Genomic DNA, 25,788 nt, shown 5'->3' on the forward strand with positions numbered 1-25,788 from the left:
GAACCATTGGGTTAGTTATGTGACAGGAGATAAACAGACGGATTCACAGAATATCAAAGCCATTGCCTGCGCTTTGTATTAAAGTTCAGCATGTTTGGCCCTCTGACTCTCTCAGGCGATGGTCTGTAGATACTGTGCAAAGTATCTTCAGTGTAGTAGGAACGGGAAGTAAATGGAGGAACAAAAGCAAAGCAGACTAGCGTGGACCTTTAAATGTTGCAGATAAAGTTGCCAAGCTACAGGCGCAAGTTGCCACACGTGGTTATGATATATTGGCTGTAACGGATACCTGGCTTGGAATGGAAGATAAACTTTCCTGGCTACAATGTATTCAGGAGGAATAGAGCAGGAAAATATAAAGGAGAGGTGACAGTACTGACCAAGGATTTTCCAAAGGCATTCAATAAGGTGTCACACAGGAGGTTGTTACTCAAGATTAGGGCTCATGGGATTGGGGGTAATATATTAGCATGGATTGAGGATTGGTTAACAGACAAAAAACACAGAGTAGGAATTATTTTCCAGATTGCAGGCTGTAACTAGTGGGGTGCTGCAGGTATTGGTGTGTGGGCCTCAGCTATTTACAATCTATATCAATGATTTGGATGAGGAAACCGAGTGTAATGGCCCCGAACTTGGTGGAAGCTAAGTTCCGCCCAAGTTCCACCCAAGTTCTGCCCAAAGGACCGCTGAGATCCTGACGGTACTTTGGGCCGAAGTTTCATGAAAAAATCATGGAAAGACCGCCCGGTGGCAAAAATGGGACTTATGCCCTGAATCTGGGCGGCAGCGGGCGGTAGCTTCCATTCTTGGCAGCAAACGCGATCCTCGGCAAAGTACCGCCAAGGATTGATTTGGGCCCAGGGAGGGAGGAACTGATTAAATAAAAAATGTTCACAAAAAAAACCACTAGAAATCCTTCAGGAGACCCCATCCACCTGAATCGCTGAAATAAAAATAAAGGAAAGAAGTGGACTAACCTTTTTTTGCAGGCCTTCATACTTAGTGTTGAGGTCAGACCTGGCTCCATGCTGTGGTCCTTCCCCCTGCTGCAGTGGAGGACCGCCTGGACCAAACTGTAACTTGGGGGGCGGGCAGGAGGACTCTCTGCACGTTGCACGTCAGCGGGCGGTCCCCAGCGGTCTTCCCTCCCCGCTGGCGGGAGACCTCCACCAAACTCGCTTGGAGGGGAGACCGCCCAGAAAACTCGCCGGCAGGGGACGGTAATCCACCAATTTCTGCCCCATTATATCCAAGTTTGCTGATGATACAAAGCTAGGTGGGAAAGTAAGCTGTGAGGAGGACGCAATGAGGCTCAAAAGAGAGATAGTTGAGGCCGAAATTGCGAACAGCCCCACTTGGGGGCGGTAACAGCCGCGAGACGGGTGTTCCTGCGCCAGGCGCAGAAGTCTCGCCCTGCGACCTATATTTGGCTTACCGCCCCCAAGAGCAAGTGGAGAGCAAAAGATTGCGCTTCACTTGCTCAGTGGGGCGGAAGGACTCCTTAAAGGAGAGGACCAAACTACCAAATCTGTGGGGGGGTAAACGGGGCCATCCCTGGAACACCAGGGAGCAGGGTGCCATGGCAACAACCCGGCACACAAGTGGAGTGCCAGGCTGCAAGATCGTGGCACGGACCCCGCGAACAAAGAGAAAGAAGGAACCGTCACCGGTAAGTCAGTCATTTTTTAATTTTGAACTCTCCACCTCCCCTTTAATTTTGGGCCTGCAAGCGGCCTACAGCCCAATGACATGCCCCCTGACAGTGTCGCGAACATCACCCAGCGCAGCTTCAGGGGACGTTGCTGAATTTTTGCTCAAGGACGAAAACGGGCGGCGTGGGTTGCTACCGGTTACCGCCGCTGCCAATCTCCCACAGAAATTAGCAGGAGTCGGTAGCGGTGCTGCGCACGGGCGGAAAGTCGTTTGCACCTGATTGACGCCCCCCGGGGCCGCTAACGCCAGACACAAACTCCACAAATGTGTCCCCCGTTAAGTGAGTGAGCAAGAAGGTGACAGATGGAGTATATTGTGGGAAGTGTGACATTATCCACTTTGGCAGGTGGAATGGAAAAGCAGAATATTTTTTAGAAAGCGAGAGAGTAATAAATGTTGGTACTCAGAGGGATCTGGGGGACCTTGTAAACGAAAGTTAACATGCAGCTACAGCAATTTGGAAGGAAAATTGCAACTTGTCCTTTATTGCAAGGGGGTAGCAGCATAAGAGTAAAGACGTCTTCCTGCAATTATATAGGGCCCTGGTGAGACCACACCTGGAGTATTGTGTATAGTTTTGATCTCCTTACCTTAAGGAAGGATATACTTGCCAGAGAGGGAGTGCAACGAAGGTTCACCAGACTGATTCCTGGGATAGGGGATTGTCCTATGAGGAGAGATTGAGTAGACGAGGCCTATATTCTCTAGAGTTTAGAAGAATGAGAGGTGATCTCATTGAAACATACAAATTTCTTACAGGGCTTGACAGGGTAGATGCAGGGAGGATGTTTCCCCTGGGCTGGGGAGTCTAGAACCAGGGATCACAGTCTCAGGATAAGGGGTCAGCCATTTAGGACTGAGATGAGGAGAAACTTCTTCACTCAGAGGGTGTTGAATCTTTGGAATTCTCTACCCCAGAGGGCTGTGGAGGTTCAGTCTTTGAGTATATTCCAGGCTGAGGTCGATAGATTTTTTTGCACTAAAGGAATCAAAGGATATGGGGATAGTGTAGGAAAGTGGAGTTGAGGCTCAAGAGGCGTATGGCCTACTCCTGCACCTATTTCATATGTTTTGTACTTTGAGAGATATAAGGTCACTAAAAAGTTCTGCATTTGGTCTCCCTAATATGGAGGAGACGTCATCAGAAGCAGGAACTGCTCTAAACCAGATTGCAGAAATGTGTAAACCCTTGCCTCAAACTGAGAATGTATGTGGTTAGCGCAGTTATCTGTGAAGAGGTAAACAGCCCGAGTCACAGAATATCAAACCCATTGGCTGTGCTTTATACTCGAGTTCAGATCCTCAGTCTATCTGTTGTTGGCCCCTCCTCTGCTCTGGTCTATCTTGTAAAGGGACTTGTCTACTTTCCTTTATCGGCTGTAAAAAAGGGTTTGAAGCATTAATCAATCCATTTCTCAGGTACTGATGGACCTGCTTTGTGCTTGTCAGCATTTCTGTATCCATTTAAGATTTTTGTTTATTTCTACTGATTTATTTCATTAAAAATACATGAGGAAGGCTCTGAGTGGTTATTAAATTGACATTGTTCCATCTAATTGCAGTTTCAGGATGAAAGACGAATAATCCCTGTGAATCTCGTCTACGCTACAAATCCCAACAATGTTATTGATAATCCGAACAACATCACAGGTAATAAAATGTTCATTCTTTACAACTTTCCGTTTAATCACCAATAAAAGTAGTGACAGCAATCGCTTCAAACCTCATTCCATCATTTTCTGAAGAAGTGGAGATGACATTCAGGTGGTTTCCATACAGACATTCAATCCACTGCATTAAGTTAGCGCCCAGGCAGTGAGTTGAAACCCTCACCCATAGATTCTAGGTATGTAGGATGGCTGGCTCCTCTGAACAGAATCAACAATCCTGTGGCCCTGTAAACAAATTGCTAAATTTTATCGGTGCTCAACAACTGAAAGGCCTTAACGCCAGTGCCTTGCTTATTCGTTTATTACGTAAGACACTGAGGGGTGAAATTGGTCTTTGGCGTTAGCACAAAGCGGGCAATAACAAATCGGCAACTCGCTTTACACCGCGCCCGATTTACCGACCCATTGACTGCAAGGCCATGGGCAGTGGGCTGAGGTAAGATGAAAAAAACTTTGGTTCTGTCCACTAAGGAAGACACAAATAACCTCCCGAAAATAATAGGGGACTAACGAAAAGAAGGAACTGAAGGAAATCCTTATTAGTCAGGCAATTGTGTTGGGGAAATTGATGGGATTGAAGGCCAATAAATTCCCAGGGCCTGATAGTCTGCATCCCAGAGTACTTAAGGAAGTGGCCCTAGAAATAGTGGATGCATTAGTGGTCATTTTCCAACATTCTATCGACTCTGGATCAGTTCCTATGGACTGGAGGGTAGCTACTTTTTTAAAAAGGAGGGAGCGAGAAAACAGTGAATTATAGACCGGTTAGCCTGACATCGGTAGTGGGGAAAATATTGGAATCAATTATTAAAGATGTAATAGCAGCGCATTTGGAAAGCAGTGACAGGATCGGTCCAAGTCAGCATGAATTTATGAAGGGGAAATCATGCTTGACAAATCTTCTAGAATTTTTTGAGGATGTAACTAGTAGAGTGGACAAGGGAGAACGAATAGATACGGTGTATTTGGACTTTCAAAAGGCTTTTGACAAGGTTCCACACAAGAGATTATTGTGCAAAATTAAAGCACATGGTATTGGGGGTAATGTATTGAAATGGATAGAGAACTGGTTGGCAGACAGGAAGCAAGGAGTAGGAATAAACCGGTCCTTTTCAGAATGGCAGGCAGTGACTAGTGGGGTACCGCAAGGTTGAGTGCTGGGACCCCAACTATTTACAATATACATTAATGATTTAGACAAAGGAATTGAATGTAATATCTCCAAGTTTGCAGATGACACTAAGCTGGGTGGCAGTGTGAGCTGTGAGGAGGATGCTAAGAGGCTGCAGGGTGACTTGGACAGGTTAGGTGAGTGGGCAAATGCATGGCAGATGCGGTATAATGTAGATAAATGTGAGATTATCCACTTTGGTGGCAAAAACAGGAAGGCAGAATATTATCTGACAGATTAGGAAAAGGGGAGGTGCAATGAGACCTGGGTGTCATGGTACATCAGTCATTGAAAGTTGGCATGCAGGTACAGCAAGCGGTGAAGAAAGCAAATGGCATGTTGGCCTTCATCGCAAGAGGATATGAGTATAGGAGCTGGGAGGTCTTACTGCAGTTGTACAGGGCCTTGGTGAGGCCACACCTTGAACGTTGTTTACAGTTTTGGTCTCCTAATCTGAGGAAGGTCATTCTTGCTATTAAGTGAGTGCAGCGAAGGTTCACCAGACTGATTCCCGGGATGGCAGGACTGACATATGAAGAAAGACTGGATCAACTAGGCTTATATTCACTGGAATTTAGAAGAATGAGAGGGGATCTCATAGAAACATATAAAATTCTGACGGGATTGGACAGGTTAGATGCAGGAAGAATGTTCTCGATGTTGGGGAAGTCCAGAACCAGGGGTCACAGTCTAAGGATAAGGAGTAAGCCATTTAGGACTGAGATGAGGAGAACCTTCTTCACTCAGAGAATTGTGAACCTGTGGACTTCTCTACCACAGAAAGTTGTTGAGGCCAGTTTGTTAGATATATTCAAAAGGGAGTTAGATGTGACCCTTATGGCTAAAGGGATCAAGGGATATGGAGGGAAAGCAGGAATGGGGTACTGAAGTTGCATGATCCGCCATGATCATATTGAATGGTGGTGCAGGCTCAAAGGGCTGAATGGCCGACTCCACCTATTTTCTATGTTTCTATGAGACTGAGGGTCATTGACAGTGGGCTGAGCTAAGATGGAGGCTGAGGGTCGCCCATTTTGAGTAAACACTGAAAACCAATTTCACCCCCTGAACTTCAATCACCATGTTTTGGTAAAATCGGTAAGCTTCATGGCAATTTAGTTCAGTTGTCTGCTCGTTATTAACTTTAACCTGAATCTATTTGTTCTTCTCCAAAACAATTGTGAAATATTAACATTGCAGGGTTAAGTGCTTTTGAAATAAAAGTTTGAATCGTTGGCAAGTGTTTCCATCTTAACCCAGGATACTGGTATACGAGCTCCCCTGTTGTGTTGCAATTCACAGTCCAATTGTATTAAGGTTTCTGTGTTCACAGTTTACAGTTGCGATGTCCAGAAGCCAGGGTGTGTTTTCTGTACGTCAGAAAGGATTTGTACGGTAAGGAATACTCTGTATTAATAATGTTTTATGTTGGAATTATATAAATAAAGCTTTAATTGGCTCCTGCTATTAGATGTTTGTTTAAGGTGATGAATGTGGAGCTGTGTGTACATGAATGGCACTACAGGTATTTCTTTCAATGTACCTTGCAGCAATACCAGGCTTCTGTCATCTGTGGGTGACAATCTGCTCCATCTATTTTACAGGGTCTAAGTCCTGTTTCTCCATTTTTAATTGTCTTTGAGTCTATGGGTGTGGTAGGCTAGTGGTTATGGTCTTAGACATGGACCCAGCGGTGGTGAGCTCAAATCCCACCAATGCCAAGCTCAATTCTATAAACCTGGCCATTTGTTGTAAAAGCAAATAACCATCAGGAAAGACAGCTCCCCCCCACGCACACACAGTGTGGCCTACATGTGACACGAGCTCCACCCTAAGCACCCTCAGAAGCGTCCAAGCAACCCACTCAGTTGTAAACAGTCACTATAAATAAGAATAAAATCGAAGAGCACTGTGGAAGCACCTTCACCACACGGACTGCAACAGGTCAAGGAGAAGGCCCACCACTTCTCGGGGATTGGGCAATAAATATGGACTTTCCAGATTCACCCACATCCCAAGAGCAAATAGTAACAAAGAAATTATGCCTCAGTCCCTGACCAAGAAGGGAGGAAGGCCATTTGACTTTTGACCGTTGCCTCTGCCATCTCTGAAGGCTCTTGAAACCCTGACTTAATTTTGGGCTGTGGGCTCCACTGGGATAGTTTTCCTTTGGGTTTGCCCTTATTATTTTCAGTGTAGATACAACCAGGGACTTACCTGGGCTGCTTCCTGCACCGTCAGTCATTCTTCTGATTGAGGCTGGCTCCTTCCTTCTGAAGGCAATAGAGCGTCAGTACAAGGGGCAGAATAGATTTCAGCCCATCCATGACCACACACACACACAGCTCGTTCTCCCCGCCTGGCACTGTGAGCAGCCAGAATAACGCCACACTCCCGACTCACACTGCCACACAGACAGAGACTGATAAAGTACAATGGAGCAGTAACTGATGTGTGTTGCATTGGAGTTTGCTTTCACACTCTGTCACATGTTGACCCAGCTGATGTCACGAATTGCGAGCACAATCCCACATTCTAGCTCCAACAACTTGGGTTCCTTTTATAAGGCAGGAAATAGACAATCGTAGGGTATTCTGAGAAACCTCATCAGTTGCTTTCTGATTTCCTTTAAACGTTCCCCTAATCTCAGAATTCCACCAGTAGATTTAGCACAGGAACAGGAGTAGTTCATTCAGTCCCTCGAGCCTGTACCACCATTCAATTATATCATGAAAGATCTGTACCTCAACTCCAGTTCAACTTTAACCTGCAGTTATACTGTCACCTTTGCATTGCTGGTGAGTCACAACTGAACCTGAAACCAGAGCAGAGTAAATTGCCATCTCCAAGGAGTGGATGGTCTCCCACTATTTCAGATTCCCACCAAGTGGAGGATACCTCCAGTCCAGCATCAAGCCAGATTGTAAAATGGAGCAGTTGGGCACTTTGTAACCTTAAACAGAGTTCATTTTCAGAGTACAAAAGACAAAGCTGAAGCGTTTACAACCATCTTCAGCCTGAAGTGCTGAGTGGATGATCCATATTGGCCTCCACCTGAGGTCCCCACCATCACAGAAGCCAGTCTTCAGCCAATTCAATTCACTCCACGTGATATCAAGAAACGGCTGAGTGCACCGGAGACAGCAAAGGCTATGGGCCCCGACAACATCCTGGCTGTCATGCTGAAGACTTGTGCTCCAGAACTAGCCGCACCTTTAGCCAAGCTGTTCCAGTACAGCTACAACACTGGCATCTACCCGACAATGTGGAAAACTGCCCAGGTATGTCCTGTCCACAAAAAGCAGGACAAATCCAACCTGGCCAATTACCGCCCCATCAGTCTATTCTTAATCATCAGCAAAGTGATGGATGGTGTCGTCATCACTGCTATCAAGTGGCACTTACTCACCAATAACCTGCTCACCGATGCCCAGTTTGGGTTCCGCCAGGACCACTTGGCACCAGACCTCATTACAGCCTTGGTCCAAACAAGAATAAAAGAGCTGAATTTCAGAGGTGAGGTGAGAGTGACTGCCCTTGACATCAAGGCAACATTTGACCGAGTGTGGGACCAAGGAGCCCTAGTAAAACTGAAGTCAATGGGAATCGGGGGAAAACTCTCCACTGGCTGGAGTCATACCCAGCACAAAGGAAGATGGTTGTGGTGGTTGGAGGCCAATCATCACAGCCCCAGGACATCGCTGCAGGAGTTCCTCAGGGCAGTGTCCTCGGCCCATCCATCTTCAGCTACTTCATCAATGACCTTCCTTCCATCATAAGGTCAGAAGTGGGGATGTTCGCTGATGACTGCACAGTGTTCAGTTCCATTCACAACTCCTCAGATAATGGAGCAGTCCATACCCACATGCAGCATGACCTGGACAACATTCGGGTAAGTGATAAGTTACATTCGTGCCACACAAGTGCCAGGCAATGACCATCTCCAACAAGCGAGAGTCTAACTACCTCCCCTTGACATTTAATGGCATTCCCATCGCCGAATCCCCCACCGTCAACATCCTGGGGATCACCATTGACCAGAAACTTAACTGGACCAGCCACATAAATACTGTGGCAACAAGAGCAGGTCAGATGCTGAGTATTCTGAGGTGAGTGTCTCACCTCCTGACTCCCCAAAGCCTTTCTGCCATCTACAAGGCACAAGTCAGGAGTGTGATGGAATACTCTCCACTTGCCTGGATGAGTGCAGCTCCAACAACACTCAAGAAACTCAACACTATCCAGGACAAAGCAGCCCACTTGATCGGCATCCCATCCACCACCTTCAACATTCACTCCCTCCACCACCGGCGCACCTTGCTGCAGTGTGTACCATCTACAAGATGCACTGCAGCAACTCACCAAGGCTTCTTCGGCAGCACCTCCCAAACCCGGAACCTGTAGCACCTATAATGACAAGAGCAGCAGGCACATGGGAATACCACTACCTCCAAGTCACACACCATCCTGACTTGGAAGTTCCTTCATTGTTGCTGGGTCAAAATCCTGGAACTCCCTCCCCAGCAGCATTGTGGGAGCACCTTCACCACAAAGACTGCAGCAGTTCAAGAAGGCGGCTCACCACCACCTTCTCAAGGGGCAATTAGGGATGGGCAATAAATGCTGGCCTTGCCAGCAACGCCCATATCCCAGGAACCTTAGAGAGTGTGCACACTCTCACCAATGCTCCCAGCACATTTACAGAGAGCAGAGGTCATAGTGCAAACACACAGGCACAGACCCTGAGTCAGATTCTCACTGATCAGTACAAGCAAGTTTCAGTTGGCTGTGAGTCAGGATGGGCCTGACATACCTGAGGAGATAAACAACAGAGGAAGCATAATTAGTGCACAATTTTCAGCCAGTCAACAGTGTCTAGAGTCAGATTAATGATGAAAAATACTTAGCATGGATTCCGAATGGCTAAGTCATGCTGAACTAACCTGACAGAATTCTTTGAATAGGTAACAGAAAAAGGGTATTGTAATAGATGTCATATACTTGGATTTCTAAAAGGCCTTTGATAGGATACCACACGGTCTGCTCATGACAAAGGTTAGGGCTTGTGATGTCGGGGGACAAATAGCTGAATACACAGCAAGTTGGCTAAAAAATAGAATGCAGAGGGTCGGGGTAAAGGGTAGTTATTCAGCTTGGAGGAAGGTAGAAAGTGGTGCTCCACAAGGATCAGTGCTGGACTGCTGTTATTCATCATTTACATTCATTGATTTGTACTTGGGAATAAGTAACTCAATATCAACATTTTCAGATGATATCAAACTGGGGAGTATAGTAACATTGAGGAAGGAAGCAACATGGTAATAATAACAATTTGTATTTGTATTTAAGGTAGTAAAATGTCCCAAGACGTTTCATAGAAGCGTTATCAAACAAAATTTGACACTGAGCCACATAAGGAGATAATGGGACAGATGATCAAAAGCTTGGTCAAAGAAGTAGGTTTTAAGGATAACATTAAAGGAAGTGAGGGATGTCGAGAGGTGGAGAGGTTTAGGGAGAGAATTCTGGAGCTTAGGGCCCAGGCAGCTGAAGGCACGGCCACCAATGGTGGAGCGATTATAATTGGGGATGTGCAAGGCGCCAGAATTAGAGGAGCGCAGATGTCTCGGAGGGTTGTAGGGCTGGAGGAGATTACAGAGTTAGGGAGGGATCGGGCCATGGAGGGATTTGAAAATAAGGATGAGAATTTTAAAATTGAGGCTTTGCTGAGAGCCAGTGTAGGTTAGTGAGCACAGGGGTGATGAGTGAGTGGGGCTTGGTGCGAGTTAAGATATGGGCCGCAGAGATTTGGATGAGCTCAAGTTTATGGACAGCGATAGAAGGAGAAGAAGATAATAGAAAACTTGCAGTCTGGACAGTTAAGTGGTAAATGAACTTTAACACAGATAAATGTGAGGTGATTCACTTTGGTAAGAAAATAGAAACATCATCCATACGTTGGGACACAAGCAACGAGATCCAGGGACGCAGGTGAACAAATCATTAAAACATCATCACAGGTCAGCAAAGCAATTCCAATGCTAACAAAGCACTGGGATTTATTTCTAGGGTATAGAATTCAAAAGTAGTACAGTTATGTTAAACTTGCATAGGACCCTGGTCAGGACACATGCACAGTTCTGATCTCCATACCATAAACAGGACATAGAAACACTGGGAGAACGTGCAAAAAGGATTTACAAGGATGTACAAGAACTGAGAGATTACAGCTATTGGGAAAAGTTGAATAGCTTGGGGCTTTTTTTGTTTAGAAAAGAGAAGACTTCGAGGAGACCTGAAAGATGAATTGACTGGACAGGGTAGATGCAGAGAGAATGTTTCCACTTGTGGCAGAATCGAAAACTAGTGGCCATAAATACAAGATAGTTACTGATAAATCCCATCAGGAAGTCAGGAGAAATCTCTTTACTGGGAGAGTGGTTCGTATGTAGATCTCACTACCACAGCAAGTGTTGAGGCAAATAGCTCAGATATTTCCAAAAGGAAACTAGAGGAGTACATGAGAGAAAGGCGAATAGCAATACGCTGAGAGGGAATAGGAGGAGACTGGTGTGGAGCAGGAACACCAGCACACACTAGTTGGGCTGAACGGCCTGGTTCTGTGCTGGATATTCGATGTAGTTCTATGTCAAGTCACTGATTGCTGTGTTAGAGTTACTAACTAAGTGTGGAAGAATCTCATCTGATTAAATCTTTGCATTAATGGGAGAACCTGCTAAGGTTTTGATGTAATTTTGTTCAATACAGGGGAAGAGTAGTGGTAGACGTATTCGCCATGAGTCAGTGGGCAGCACTCTCGCCTCTGTGTCAGAAGGTTGTGGGTTCAAGTCCCACTCCAAAGACTTGAGCACATAATTGTCGAAAGTGCCATCTTTCAGGTGAGACATTAAAGACGGCACCTTCAGCCCCGACTGCTCTCTCCGGTGGACATAAAAGATCCCACAGCACTATTTGAAGAAAAGCAGGAGAGTTCTCCCCAGTGTACTGGCCAATATTTATCCCTCCATCAAACCACTAAAAAAACAGATTATCTAGTCACTAACACATTACTATTTGTGGGAGCTTGCTGTGCGCAAATTGGCTGCCGCGTTTCCTACATTACAACAGTGACTACACTAAAAAATACTTAATTGGCTGTAAAGTGCTTTGGGATGTCCTGAGGGTGTGAAAGATGCTATAGAAATGCAAGGTTTCTATTTTAGAGAAATGTTAATTAGGACAACTCTTTTCTCTGTCAGGAAGCGGTTGTTACATCTATAAATCCACTCCGTGTGTCCTCATCTGGGAGGACCACATTGTCCATCGTTGGGTCTGATCTAAATGCTGGATCGAGCGCTGTACTTCACATCAAAGGGATGAGCGACCACATTACTGTCAAGTAAGTGAAAATTGTCACAAACTGTGAAGAGAAATTACATTTGTTCCTCTTTGAATTACTGAATTTGTAAATTCTTTGTCTTAATAAGTGGAGCATGCTTAATTCAAGTTGGGGGTAACTACGTGTTTCTTTAAAAACATTGAGAATAGGGTACAGTTACATTGTCCAATATTAAAGTTCTTTAACAATTGGACATGTGTTGTGGGGAGTTAGCACTCAGTCGTGTTCACCTTTGGCTATTATACTTCTTCCTGTTATCTCACATTAATATCACTTCAGCAATTTGGCCAGCTCCTGTTTTAACATTCCCACAAAGAGTCTATGCCTGAAATACCAACATGTCCGTCTCTCCACAGATGCTCCACAGCATCTGCTGTTGTTTGCTGATAATGTAGAGAGTTGCTCTGACTCTGTAGTACCTGATCTGCGAGTGTTTAATGACGGAAAAGTGGAAATGTCTTCCTTTCCCCAGCAATAATTCTTTCACCTTGAGCACAAAAAACTCTCAGAAAATGAAATTTGGGCATTAAGCAGCGAATATTAATTTTTAAATTATATATATATATTCTCTACCAGATCGAACAACTGCACCATTGAGAACAGCACGTTGGTAAGATGTGTATTACCAGATTCCACCCATGGCAAAAAGACCGTGTGTTTGGTGTATGATTCTGAAAGGCTCTGTGTGGCTAACAGAAGTGCTGTACTGGAGTACGTTAATCACAGTTCCATTACAGAGATTCGCCCGACAGTATCCTGGACCAGGTATGTATAGCCGGCGAGTACGGGGAGGGTTGATTATGGGGGAGGGGTGTTGTTTGGAGGGCTCGGTCTGGGAGGGAGGGGTATGAGGGGTGGGGTATGGAGGAGTATGGGGAGGGTGGCATTTGGGGGAGGGTGGGGTATGGAGGGGATAGGGTTACATTTTTATGTTGTTTCAAATCTTACTGCAGATTACTTAAGAACAGAAGAACATAACAAATAGGAGCAGGAGTCGGCCATTCGGCCCTTTGAGCCTGCTCCGACATTCAATATGATCATGGCTGATCTTCTACCTCAACTCCACTTTCCCACCCAATCTCCATATCCCTTGATTCCCCTAGACCCCAAAAATCTATCGATCTCAGTCTTGAATATACTCAGGAACTGATCATCCACAGCCCTCTGAGGTAGAGAATTCCAAAGATTCACTACTCTCTGAGTGAAGAAATTTCTCTTCATCTCAGTCCTAAATGGCCGACCCCTTATTCTGAGACTGACCCCTGGTTCTAGACTCCCCAACCAGGGGGAACATCCTCCCTGCATCTACTCTGTCAAGCCCTGTAAGAATTTTGAATGTTTCAATGAGTCTACTCAACGTCTCCTCACAGGAGAATCCCACATCCGAGGAACCTTTGTTGCACTCCCTCTATGGCAAGTATATCCTTCCTTAGGTAAGGAGACCAAAACTGTGCACAGTACTCCGAGTGTGGCTTCGCCAATGCCCTGTACAATTGCAGTAAAACACCTTGGGGTGAAATTGCATGCTGCCCCGATTGGGGGCGGTAACATCTGCGAGGTGGGACGTCCTGCGACAGGGCACAGAAGTCCCGCCCTGGCAGCTAAATTGGGCTTACCGCCCCCGAGAGAAAGTGGAGCAACTTTGCCTCTCGGGGACTGGATTGGAGTGCTGACCTTTGGGAACTTTCCAGCGATATACGGAGAGGCGCGTAGCGCTGGGGGAGCACAGTGTCTTCCCCTTTCATTAAAGGGGAGGGCACACTTCAGACTGTGCGTGGGGGAGAAGTGGCCACCACTACACCACAGCGGAATGGAGTGCTGGGCTGCAACATCGCGGCACAGACCCCGTGATTTGAAGATGGCAAGGCCGCGACCGGTAAGTCGGCCACTTTAAAAATGTCAGCACCGCAGATCCCCTTTAATTTTCGCTCAGTGAGTGGCCAACATTCGGTCCGTGACCCACGAAGCTGGCGCAGGCATCGCCCACAGCGGCCTCCCGGGGCACTGCTGAATTTTCGCTCTAAGGTGAAAACGTGTTGCTACGCACAGTGCTAAGTCATCATCATCGATGCAGCGGCCTGGGCCACTATTGGATAGCACTGCCGCTAAACTCCCACAGAGCACAAATCAGAAAACAATGGGGGCTTGTAAGAAAGCTACAGCATTAATCATGGGCAATTTTAACCTTCATATTGATTGGACAAATCAAATTGGCAAAGGTAGCCTTGAGGAAGAGTTCATAGAATGTATGCGGGATGGTTTCTTAGAAAAATACGTTGTAGAACCAACCAGGGAGCAGACTATTTTAGATCTGGTAATGTGTAATGAGACATTGGATGTGTAATATCATTGGATATATTCAAGAGGGAGTTAGATGTGTCCCTTACGGCTAAAGGGACCAAGGGGTATGGAGAGAAAGCAGGAAAGTGGGACTGAGGGAATGATCAGCCATGATCTTATCGAATGGTGGTGCAGGCTCGAAGGGCCGAATGGCCTACTCCTGCACCTATTTTCTATGTTTCTATGACCGGATCAATTAATGATCTCGTAGTGAAGGATCCTCTTGGGAACAGTGATCACAGAATTTCAAAGTCAGTTTGAGGGTGAGAAACTTAGGTCTCAATGTCCTGAACTTAAATAAATGCAATTACAAAAGGCATGAAGATAGAGTCAGCTAAAGTGGACTGGGAGAAGAGGTTAAAGGGTAAGACGGTAGATAAGCAGTGGCAGACAGAAATTTAAGGAGATATTTCATAACTCTCAGCAGAGACTCTAAGAGAAGGATGAACCATCCCTGGCTAACTAAGGAAGTAAAGAATGGTATCAAATTGAAAACAGGCACACAACGTTGCAAAGATTAGTGGAAGGCCAGAGATCTTAGATCTCTCCGTGGGACTGTCCCAACTCTCCATACCTTTTGGACCTTGAGATCTAGGTAATATTTCAGTAACTCGCCTGGCAAACAAAGCAAACCTGGCTTGGTCATTGTTTCCAGGTAGTGGATAAGCTTTCATAAGAACCCATTTAAGTCTTCAAAACTGGGAAGAGTATCACAGCACACCTTGTCTAAAGTTTCAATATAAATGTAATTTATTCCACAAATTATAAACAAGTGAATAATCTAAATTATCTCAAAATTAAAATGTTATAGCAGATCTTTCATTCAGTTCCTGAGTGGATAAAAATAATAAAGAATTTCAACCCTAATAAATAATCGGGTGCAAATTGCGCTCGGAGGCTTATCACGGGCGAATGCATCCGAACCGCAAGAAAAGTGCGCACCGACATGATTGTTGCGGCCCATCGAAGGCTGGCCTCCTGGGTCTGCACTTCTACACCTGGGTAAAGGCCCACGTACCCCAGTGCGAGCTTCCCTGGGGTCATGTAGGCCTGGCCAACCAATCACAAAGGGGGATTCCCATTATGCTTATGGGGATTCCATTTACATCCGGAACCCCTATAAGCTTAATAGAAATCACCCAAAAAACACCATTTCACAGCATTTAAAATAAGTCATCACCTGTTCAAAACGAATAGAAATACAATTTAATTAAACATTTAAAACAAAAATTTATTTTTTGAAAAATAAATTTAAACATTTTTAAAGGAAACCAAAAATAACCTAAACGAATTATAAAGGTTTTTGCATGCTTAAATCATTTTAAAAAAATGTTATTTTAACATTTATTTAAATGCTTACAATTGTCATGCAAACCAGTTGTAGGGACCCAGTAAAAATTCAGTGTACGCCAAGGTCTGCCGAGCTGTACCCAGGGCTTGAGCGACCGAGCCAGCGTTCCTTAATGGGACAGCTGGAGGCCACAAACAATGCAGCCACAAAACCTTCAAGTAGCCAACAGTTGCTGAAAAACTCAGCATGAGGAAGAGAAAAGATTGATAGCAGGAGCGTTCCTTCCAGCTGCCTGGCCCGGGATCGCCCCCCGCCTCCCTGCCCCACACCCCACCCCCACTGGCTTTGTCTCCTTCCTCCACCTCCGCCCAGGACCTGAATGTAACTCGGGCTCCATACTGGATGTGACTTGGGCCTGATACTGGATGTGACTTGGGCCTGATACTGGATGTGAGTCGGGCCCCATACTGGATGTGACTCAGGCCTCATACTGGATGTGACTCGGGCCCCATACTGTATGTGACTCAGGCCTCATACTGGATGTGACTCGGGCCTGATACTGGATGTGACTCGGGCCTGATACTGGATGTGACTTGGGCCTGATACTGGATGTGACTCGGGCCCCATACTGGATGTAACTCGGGCCCCATACTGGATGTGACTCGGGCCCCATACTGTATGTGACTCGGGCCCCATACTGGATGTGACTTGGGCCCCATACTGGATGTGACTTGGGCCCCATACTGGATGTGACTTGGGCCTGATACTGGATGTGACTTGGGCCCCATACTGGATGTGACTTGGGCCCCATACTGTATGTGACTCGGGCCTGATACTGGATGTGACTCAGGCCCCATACTGGATGTGACTCGGGCCTGATACTGGATGTGACTCAGGCCCCATACTGGATGTGACTTGGGCCTGATACTGGATGTGACTCAGGCCCCATACTGGATGTGACTCGGGCCCCATACTGGATGTGACTCGGGCCTGATACTGGATGTGACTCTGGCCCCATACTGGATGTGACTTGGGCCTGATACTGGATGTGACTTGGGCCTGATACTGGATGTGACTCAGGCCCCATACTGGATGTGACTCGGGCCCCATACTGGATGTGACTCGGGCCTGATACTGGATGTGACTCGGGCCTGATACTGGATGTGACTCGGGCCTGATACTGGATGTGACTCAGGCCCCATACTGGATGTGACTCAGGCCCCATACTGGATGTGACTCAGGCCTCATACTGGATGTGACTCGGGCCCCATACTGTATGTGACTCGGGCCTGATACTGGATGTGACTCGGGCCCCATACTGGATGTGACTTGGGCCTGATACTGGATGTGACTCAGGCCCCATACTGGATGTGACTCGGGCCCCATACTGGATGTGACTCGGGCCTGATACTGGATGTGACTCGGGCCTGATACTGGATGTGACTCAGGCCCCATACTGGATGTGACTCAGGCCCCATACTGGATGTGACTCGGGCCCCATACTGGATGTGACTCGGGCCTGATACTGGATGTGACTCGGGCCTGATACTGGATGTGACTCGGGCCCCATACTGGATGTGACTCGGGCCCCATACTGGATGTGACTCGGGCCTGATACTGGATGTGACTCGGGCCTGATACTGGATGTGACTCGGGCCCCATACTGGATGTGACTCGGGCCTGATACTGGATGTGACTTGGGCCTGATACTGGATGTGACTCAGGCCCCATACTGGATGTAACTTGGGCCAGATACGGATGTGACTCAGGCCCCATACTGGATGTGACTTGGACCTGATACTGGACGTGACTCAGGCCCCATACTGGATGTGACTTGGGCCTGATACTGGATGTGACTCTGGCCCCATACTGGATGTGACTCGGGCCCCATACTGGATGTGACTTGGGCCTGATACTGGATGTGACTCAGGCCCCATACTGGATGTGACTCAGGCCCCATACTGGATGTGACTCAGGGCCTGAGACTGGATGTGACTCGGGCCTGATACTGGATGTGACTCGGGCCTGATACTGGATGTGACTCGGGCCCCATACTGGATGTGACTCGGGCCTGATACTGGATGTGACTTGGGCCTGATACTGGATGTGACTCAGGCCCCATACTGGATGTAACTTGGGCCAGATACGGATGTGACTCAGGCCCCATACTGGATGTGACTTGGACCTGATACTGGACGTGACTCAGGCCCCATACTGGATGTGACTTGGGCCTGATACTGGATGTGACTCTGGCCCCATACTGGATGTGACTCGGGCCCCATACTGGATGTGACTTGGGCCTGATACTGGATGTGACTCAGGCCCCATACTGGATGTGACTCAGGCCCCATACTGGATGTGACTCAGGGCCTGATACTGGCTGTGACTCGGGCCCCATACTGGATGTGACTCAGGCCCCATACTGGATGTAACTCGGGCCTGATACTGGATGTGACTCGGGTCTGAGACTGGATGTGACTCGGGCCTGATACTGGATGTGACTCGGGCCTGATACTGGATGTGACTCGGGCCTGATACTGGATGTGACTCTGGCCCCATACTGGATGTGACTCAGGCCTGATACTGGATGTGACTCGGGCCTGATACTGGATGTGACTCTGGCCCCATACTGGATGTGACTCAGGCCTCATACTGGATGTGACTCAGGCCCCATACTGGATGTGACTCAGGCCCCATACTGGATGTGACTCAGGGCCTGATACTGGCTGTGACTCGGGCCTGATACTGGATGTGACTCGGGCCTGATACTGGATGTGACTCGGGCCTGATACTGGATGTGACTCGGGCCCCATACTGGATGTGACTCAGGCCTCATACTGGATGTGACTCGGGCCCATACTGGATGTGACTTGGGCCTGATACTGGATGTGACTCAGGCCCCATACTGGATGTGAATCAGGCCCCATACTGGATGTGACTCAGGCCTCATACTGGATGTGACTCGGGCCCCAAACTGGATGTGACTCAGGCCTCATACTGGATGTGACTTGGGCCTGATACTGGATGTGACTCAGGCCCCATACTGGATGTGACTCAGGCCCCATACTGGATGTGACTCAGGCCTCATACTGGATGTGACTCGGGCCCCATACTGGATGTGACTCGGGCCTGATACTGGATGTGACTCGGGCCCCATACTGGATGTGACTTGGGCCTGATACTGGATGTGACTCAGGCCCCATACTGGATGTGACTCGGGCCCCATACTGGATGTGACTCGGGCCTGATACTGGATGTGACTCGGGCCTGATACTGGATGTGACTCAGGCCCCATACTGGATGTGACTCAGGCCCCATACTGGATGTGACTCGGGCCTGATACTGGATGTGACTCGGGCCCCATACTGGATGTGACTCGGGCCCCATACTGGATGTGACTCGGGCCTGATACTGGATGTGACTCGGGCCTGATACTGGATGTGACTCAGGCCCCATACTGGATGTAACTTTGGCCAGATACGGATGTGACTCAGGCCCCATACTGGATGTGACTTGGGCCTGATACTGGATGTGACTCAGGCCCCATACTGGATGTGACTTGGGCCTGATACTGGATGTGACTCAGGCCCCATACTGGATGTGACTCGGGCCTGATACTGGATGTGACTCAGGCCCCATACTGGATGTGACTCAGGCCCCATACTGGATGTGACTCAGGCCCCATACTGGATGTGACTCAGGGCCTGATACTGGCTGTGACTCGGGCCCCATACTGGATGTAACTCGGGCCTGATACTGGATGTGACTCGGGTCTGAGACTGGATGTGACTCGGGCCTGATACTGGATGTGACTCGGGCCTGATACTGGATGTGACTCGGGCCTGATACTGGATGTGACTCTGGCCCCATACTGGATGTGACTCGGGCCTGATACTGGATGTGACTCGGCCTGATACTGGATGTGACTCGGGCCCCATACTGGATGTGACTCGGGCCCCATACTGGATGTGACTCAGGCCTCATACTGGATGTGACTCAGGCCCCATACTGGATGTGACTCAGGGCCTGATACTGGCTGTGACTCGGGCCTGATACTGGATGTGACTCGGGCCTGATACTGGATGTGACTCGGGCCTGATACTGGATGTGACTCGGGTCTGAGACTGGATGTGACTCGGGCCTGATACTGGATGTGACTCAGGCCCCATACTGGATGTGACTCGGGCCTGATACTGGATGTGACTCGGGCCTGATACTGGAAGTGACTCGGGCCCCATACTGGATGTGATTCGGGCCTGATACTGGATGTGACTCGGGCCTGATACTGGATGTGACTCGGGCCTGATACTGGATGTGACTCAGGCCTGATACTGGATATGACTCGGGCCTGATGCTGGATGTGACTCAGGCCCCATACTGGATGTGACTCGGGCCTGATACTGGATGTGACTCAGGCCCCATACTGGATGTGACTCAGGGCCTGATACTGGATGTAACTCGGGCCTGATACTGGATGTGACTCGGGCCCCATACTGGATGTGACTCGGGCCCCATACTGGATGTGACTCGGGCCCCATACTGGATGTGACACGGGCCCCATACTGGATGTGACTCGGGGCCCCATACTGGATGTGACTCGGGCCCCATACTGGATGTGACTCGGGCCCCATACTGGATGTGACTCGGGCCCCATACTGGATGTGACTCAGGCCCCATACTGGATGTGACTCGGGCCCCATACTGGATGTGACTCGGGCCCCATACTGGATGTGACTCGGGCCCCATACTGGATGTGACTCGGGCCCCATACTGGATGTGACTCGGGCCCCATACTGGATGTGACTCGGGCCCCATACTGGATGTGACTCGGGCCTGATACTGGATGTGACTCGGGCCTGATACTGGATGTGACTCGGGCCCCATACTGGATGTGACTCGGGCCCCATACTGGATGTGACTCGGGCCTGATACTGGATGTGACTCGGGCCCCATACTGGATGTGACTCGGGCCCCATACTGGATGTGACTCGGGCCCCATACTGGATGTGAATCGGGCCAGATACTGGATGTGACTCGGGCCTGATACTGGATGTGACTCGGGCCTGATACTGGATGTGACTCTGGCCCCATACTGGATGTGACTCGGGCCTGATACTGGATGTGACTCTGGCCCCATACTGGATGTGACTCGGGCCCCATACTGGATGTGACTCGGGCCCCATACTGGATGTGACTCGGGCCAGATACTGGATGTGACTCGGGCCTGATACTGGATGTGACTCGGGCCTGATACTGGATGTGTCTCTGGCCCCATACTGGATGTGACTCGGGCCTGATACTGGATGTGACTCGGGCCTAATACTGGATGTGACTCGGGCCTGATACTGGATGTGACTCGGGCCTGATACTGGATGTGACTCGGGCCCTATACTGGATGTGACTCGGGCCTGATCCTGGATGTGACTCGGGCCCCATACTGGATGTGACTCGGGCCTGATACTGGATGTGACTCGGGCCCCATACTGGATGTGACTCGGGCCCCATACTGGATGTGACTCGGGCCCCATACTGGATGTGACTCGGGCCCCATACTGGATGTGACTCGGGACTGATACTGGATGTGACTCGGGCCCGATACTGGATGTGACTCGGGCCCCATACTGGATGTGACTCGGGCCCCATACTGGATGTGACTCGGGCCCCATACTGGATGTGACTCGGGCCCCATACTGGATGTGACTCGGGCCCCATACTGGATGTGACTCGGGCCCCATACTGGATGTGACACGGGCCCCATACTGGATGTGACTCGGGCCCCATACTGGATGTGACTCGGGCCCAATATTGGATATGATTCGGACCTCAGGTTGGCATGGACGGGCACGTTGGGCAATCACTCCACAAACCTGCTGCCCATTTTGGGCACAAATCAAATCTTCCTGATATCTAATTGGAGGAAATTTCTGTTCATCCAGTACTGGATGGCCGACAAGCAGCGTGATGAATCAGAGACAGCAGAGAGGAGTCCTCACTGTCAAACATCAGACTAACCTGCAGAGGGAGATCCCAGAGTCAAACATCAGACCGTACACAGGGTGATTCTAGTGCTGTCTCTTGTTCAGGTCTTACCTTCTCATTTTCGGTTTGCTTTTTACAGTGGAGGCCGACACCTGACGATAATTGGCAGAAATTTGGATGTAGTTAAAGAGATGCAGATGTGGTTCATGGAGGATGCAACAATTTCAACAGTGAGTCCCTTTACCTTCACTGACTGCAGCTTTCCTGTTAACCTCAGTTAATCACATGAAGCTGTTTCTTTTTACATTGACAGTGAAAACACAACTTCATCTAAAGAGGTGAAACTGTTACATTTTTCCTTCCCTATATTAATACTGTGTGTTTGTGGGACAGGAATGTTCAGCTAATAATAGGACCTGGATCTGTGTCTCTCCATCTGCCGTAGGCAGAAGGATCCCCGGCAACTATTTTGTGTCATTCTGCATGTCTGGATCGCAGAAGGAACGGTTCCCTGTGGCCTACCATCAGGACCCGGTGTTTTATAACTTTACAATGACGACTGAAGACAAAACACTGCGGATTACTGCACTGGTAAAAAAATATTTCATTTCCTCACCTATTGAGCTCCAAGTCTGTTTTATTTTCGGGCTCTCTCTAACCGTTTTCCTTTCAAATTAATTATCTTACAGAAAAAGAAAGACAATTTACAGCTATGCAAAAGTGAACTTGAGATTTATGTTTGGAGGACCAAGGGCGACCCAGTGGAATGTAACGTTACAGAGGTGACCGAAGATAAAATAAAATGTGAACTATTCACATCCAGCACTTCAGTATCAAAACTACAAGTGAGTGCGAGCGATGGGTGGCACCGTGCCAGCTTTATAAAACACTGGCTGCACCTCGGCTGGAGTACTGGGTCCAATTCTGGGCACCCCACTTTAGGAAGGGTGTCAAGACCTTGGAGAGGGTGTAGGGGGGATTTACTAGAATGGTCCCAGCGATGAGGGACTTCAGTGACATGGAGAGACTGGAGAAGCTGGGGTTGTTCTCCTTGGAGCAGAGAAGTTTAAGGAGAGATTTAATAGAGATGTTCTAAATTATGAGAGGTTTTGACAGAATCATAGAAATTTACAGCACGGAAGAATGCCATTTCAGCCCATCGTGTCCGCGCTGGCCGACAAAGAGCTATCCAGTCTAATCCCACTTTCCAACCCTGTAGGTTACGGCACTTCAAGTGCACATCCAAGCACTTTTTAAATGTGAGGGTTTCTGCCTCTACCACCCTTTCAGGCAGTGAGTTCCAGATCCCCACCACCCTCTGGGTGAAGAAAGTTACCCTCAAATCCCCTCTAAACCTCTTACCAATTACTTTAAATCTATGCTCCCTGGTTGTTGACCCCTCTGCTAAGGGGAATAGGTCCTTCCTATCCACTCTATCCCGGCCCCTCACAATTTTATACACATCAATAAGGTTTCCCCTCAGCCTTCACTGTTCCAAAGAAAACAACCCCAGCCTATCCAATCTTTCCTCATAGCTAAAATTCTCCAGTCCAGGCAACATCCTCGTAAATCTCTGTACTCTCTCTACATTCAAACATAGAAAATTGGTGCAGGAATAGGCCATTCGGCCCTTCGAGCCTGCACCACCATTCAATATAATCATGGTTGATCATGCACTTCAGTACCCCTTTCCTGCTTTCTCTCCATAACCCTTGATCCCTTTAGCCCTAAGGGCCTTATCTAACTCCCACTTGAATATATCCAATGAACTGGCATCAACAACTCTCTGCAGTCGGGAATTCCACAGGTTCACAACTCTCTGGGTCAAGAAGTTTCTCCTCATCTCAGTCCTAAATGGCTTACCCCTTATCTTTAGACTGTGACCCCTAGTTCTGGACTTCCCCAACATCGGGAACATTCTTCCTGCATCTAACCTGTCCAATCCCGTCAGAATTTTGTGTGTTTCTATGAGATCCCCTCTCATTCTTCTAAATTCCATTGAAAATAAGCCTAGTCAATCCAGTCTCTCCTCATATATCAGTCCTATCATCCTGGGAATCAGTCAATCTTGTGCAATTACATCTTTCCAGAACTGCATGCAGTACTCTAGCTGCGGCCTAACTAGTGTTTTATACATTTCAAGCATAACCTCTCGTATTCTATGCCTCAGCTAATAAAGGCAAGTATCTCGTATGCCTTCTTAACCACCTTATCTACCTGGCCTGCTACCTTCAGGGATCTGTGGACATGCACTCCAAAGTCCCTTTGTTCCTCTACAAGTCCCTTATTAGCCCTCCCCAAATGCATTACCTCACACTTCTCCAGATTGAATTCCATTTGCCACTGTTCTGCCCACCTGACTAGCTCATTGATATCTTCCTGCAGTCCGCAATTTTCTTCTCGTTATCAACCACTCAGCCTATTTTAGTATCATCGGCAAACTTCTTAATCATACCCATAACATTCAAGTCTAAATCATTGATATATATACCACAAAAAACAAGGGACCCAGTACTGAGCCCTGTGGAACCCCACTGGAAACATCCTTCCAGTCACAAAAACATCCATCAACCATTACCCTTTGCTTCCTGCCTCTGAGCCAATTTTGGACTGAACTTGCCACTTTGCCCTGGATCCCATGGGCTTTTACTTTTGTGACCAGTCTGCCATGTGAGACCTTATCAAAAGCCTTGTTAAAATCCATATACACTACATCATAAGCACTGCCCTCATCGACCCTCCTGGTTACCTCCTCAAAACATTCAATCAAGTTAGTCAGACACGACCTTCCCTTAACAAATCCATGCTGACTGTCCCTGATTCATCCGTGCCTTTCTAAATGAAGATTTATCCTGTTGCTCAGAATTTTCTCCAATAATTTTCCCACCACCGAGGTTAAGCTGACTGGCCTGTAATTACTCGGTCTATCCCTTTCTCCCTTTTTAAACAAAGGTACAACATTAGCAGTCCTCCAGTCCTCTGGCACCGCACCTTTAGCCAGAGAAGATTGGAAAATGATGGTCAGAGCCTCTGCTATTTCCTCTTTTGCTTCTCTTAATAGCCTGGGATACATTTCATCCGGGCCTGGGGATTTATCCACTTTCAAAGCTGCTAAACCCCTTAATACTTCCTCTCTCACTATGTTTAATTCATCTAATATTTCACACACCTCCTCCCTGATTGCACGTCTGCACCAACCCTCTCTTTTGTGAAAACAGACGCAAAGTATTCATTACCCACATCTTCTGCCTCCACACACACATTACCTTTATGGTCTCCAATAGGTGTTCCTCTTTCTTTAGTTTCCTCTTGCTCTTAATATATTTATAAAACATTTTTGTGTTTTCCTTGATTTTACTTGTCAATATTATTTCATGCTCTCTCTTTGCTTTCCTAATTTCCTGTTTAATTGCACCCCTGCACTTTCTATACCCCTCTAGGGTTTCTGCAGTTTTGAGCCCTCGGTATCTGTCATAAGTTTTCCTTTTTTTCTTTATCCTACCCTGTATGCCTGTTGACATCCAGGGGGCTCCAGATTTGTTAGTCCCACCCTTTTTCTTTAAGGGAACATACTTGCTCTGAACCCTCAGGATCTCCTCCTTGAATGCCTCCCACTGCTCTGACACTGATTTACCTTCAAGTAGCTGTTTCCAGTCCACTTTGGCTACAACACCTCTCAGCTTGGGCTTTTCCCCAATTGAGAACTTTTATTCCTGGTCTATCCTTAGTCCTTTTCCATACCCTTCCCCTCCCCGCTTCCCCTCTCTTCTCCTTCCCCTCTCCTCTCCCTCCCATCCCCTTCCCCTCCCCCCTTCTCCTCCCCCCTTGCCCACCCCTCCCCCCTTCCCTTCCTCTCCCCCTTCCCTTACCCCCTCCCCCTTGCCCCCTTCCCTTACCCCCTCCTCCCCTTCCCTTCCCCTCCCCCTTCCCTTACCCCTTTCCCCTCCCCCTTCCCCCTTTCCCTCTCCCCCTTCCCCTCCCCCCCTTCCCCTCCCCCATTCCCTTCCCCCCCTTTCCCTCCCCCCTTCCATGACCCTAAATCTAACTGAATTATGATCACTAGCACCAGAATGCTCTCTCTGAATCCCCTGCCACCTGCCCAGCTTCATTACCCAAAACTAAATCCAACGGGGAGAGACTGCTTCCATTTGCAGGAGGGCCACAGGATGAAGGTCATTAGTAAAATAACCAGGAGGGTGATGAGAATCTTTGAATGCAGCGA

The 25,788-nt window shown here is 47.9% G+C and overlaps 1 protein-coding gene across 1 annotated transcript; it reads left to right on the forward strand.

Annotated features, from left to right (window-relative positions):
• Positions 1–1,582: 1,582 nt before the first annotated feature.
• LOC139247240 (plexin-C1-like) lies at positions 1,583–22,411 on the forward strand (the record flags this gene model as incomplete). The annotated part of the gene is made up of 8 exons (XM_070871575.1): positions 1,583–1,672; positions 3,279–3,366; positions 5,891–5,952; positions 11,817–11,956; positions 12,533–12,721; positions 21,706–21,796; positions 21,960–22,157; positions 22,256–22,411. Coding segments are annotated over exons 1-8 (1,014 nt in total), but the record flags the coding sequence as incomplete, so codon positions are not given.
• Positions 22,412–25,788: the final 3,377 nt, after the last annotated feature.

Source organism: Pristiophorus japonicus, unplaced genomic scaffold (genome assembly GCF_044704955.1).
Source record: "Pristiophorus japonicus isolate sPriJap1 unplaced genomic scaffold, sPriJap1.hap1 HAP1_SCAFFOLD_2654, whole genome shotgun sequence".
NCBI lineage: Eukaryota > Metazoa > Chordata > Chondrichthyes > Pristiophoridae > Pristiophorus > Pristiophorus japonicus.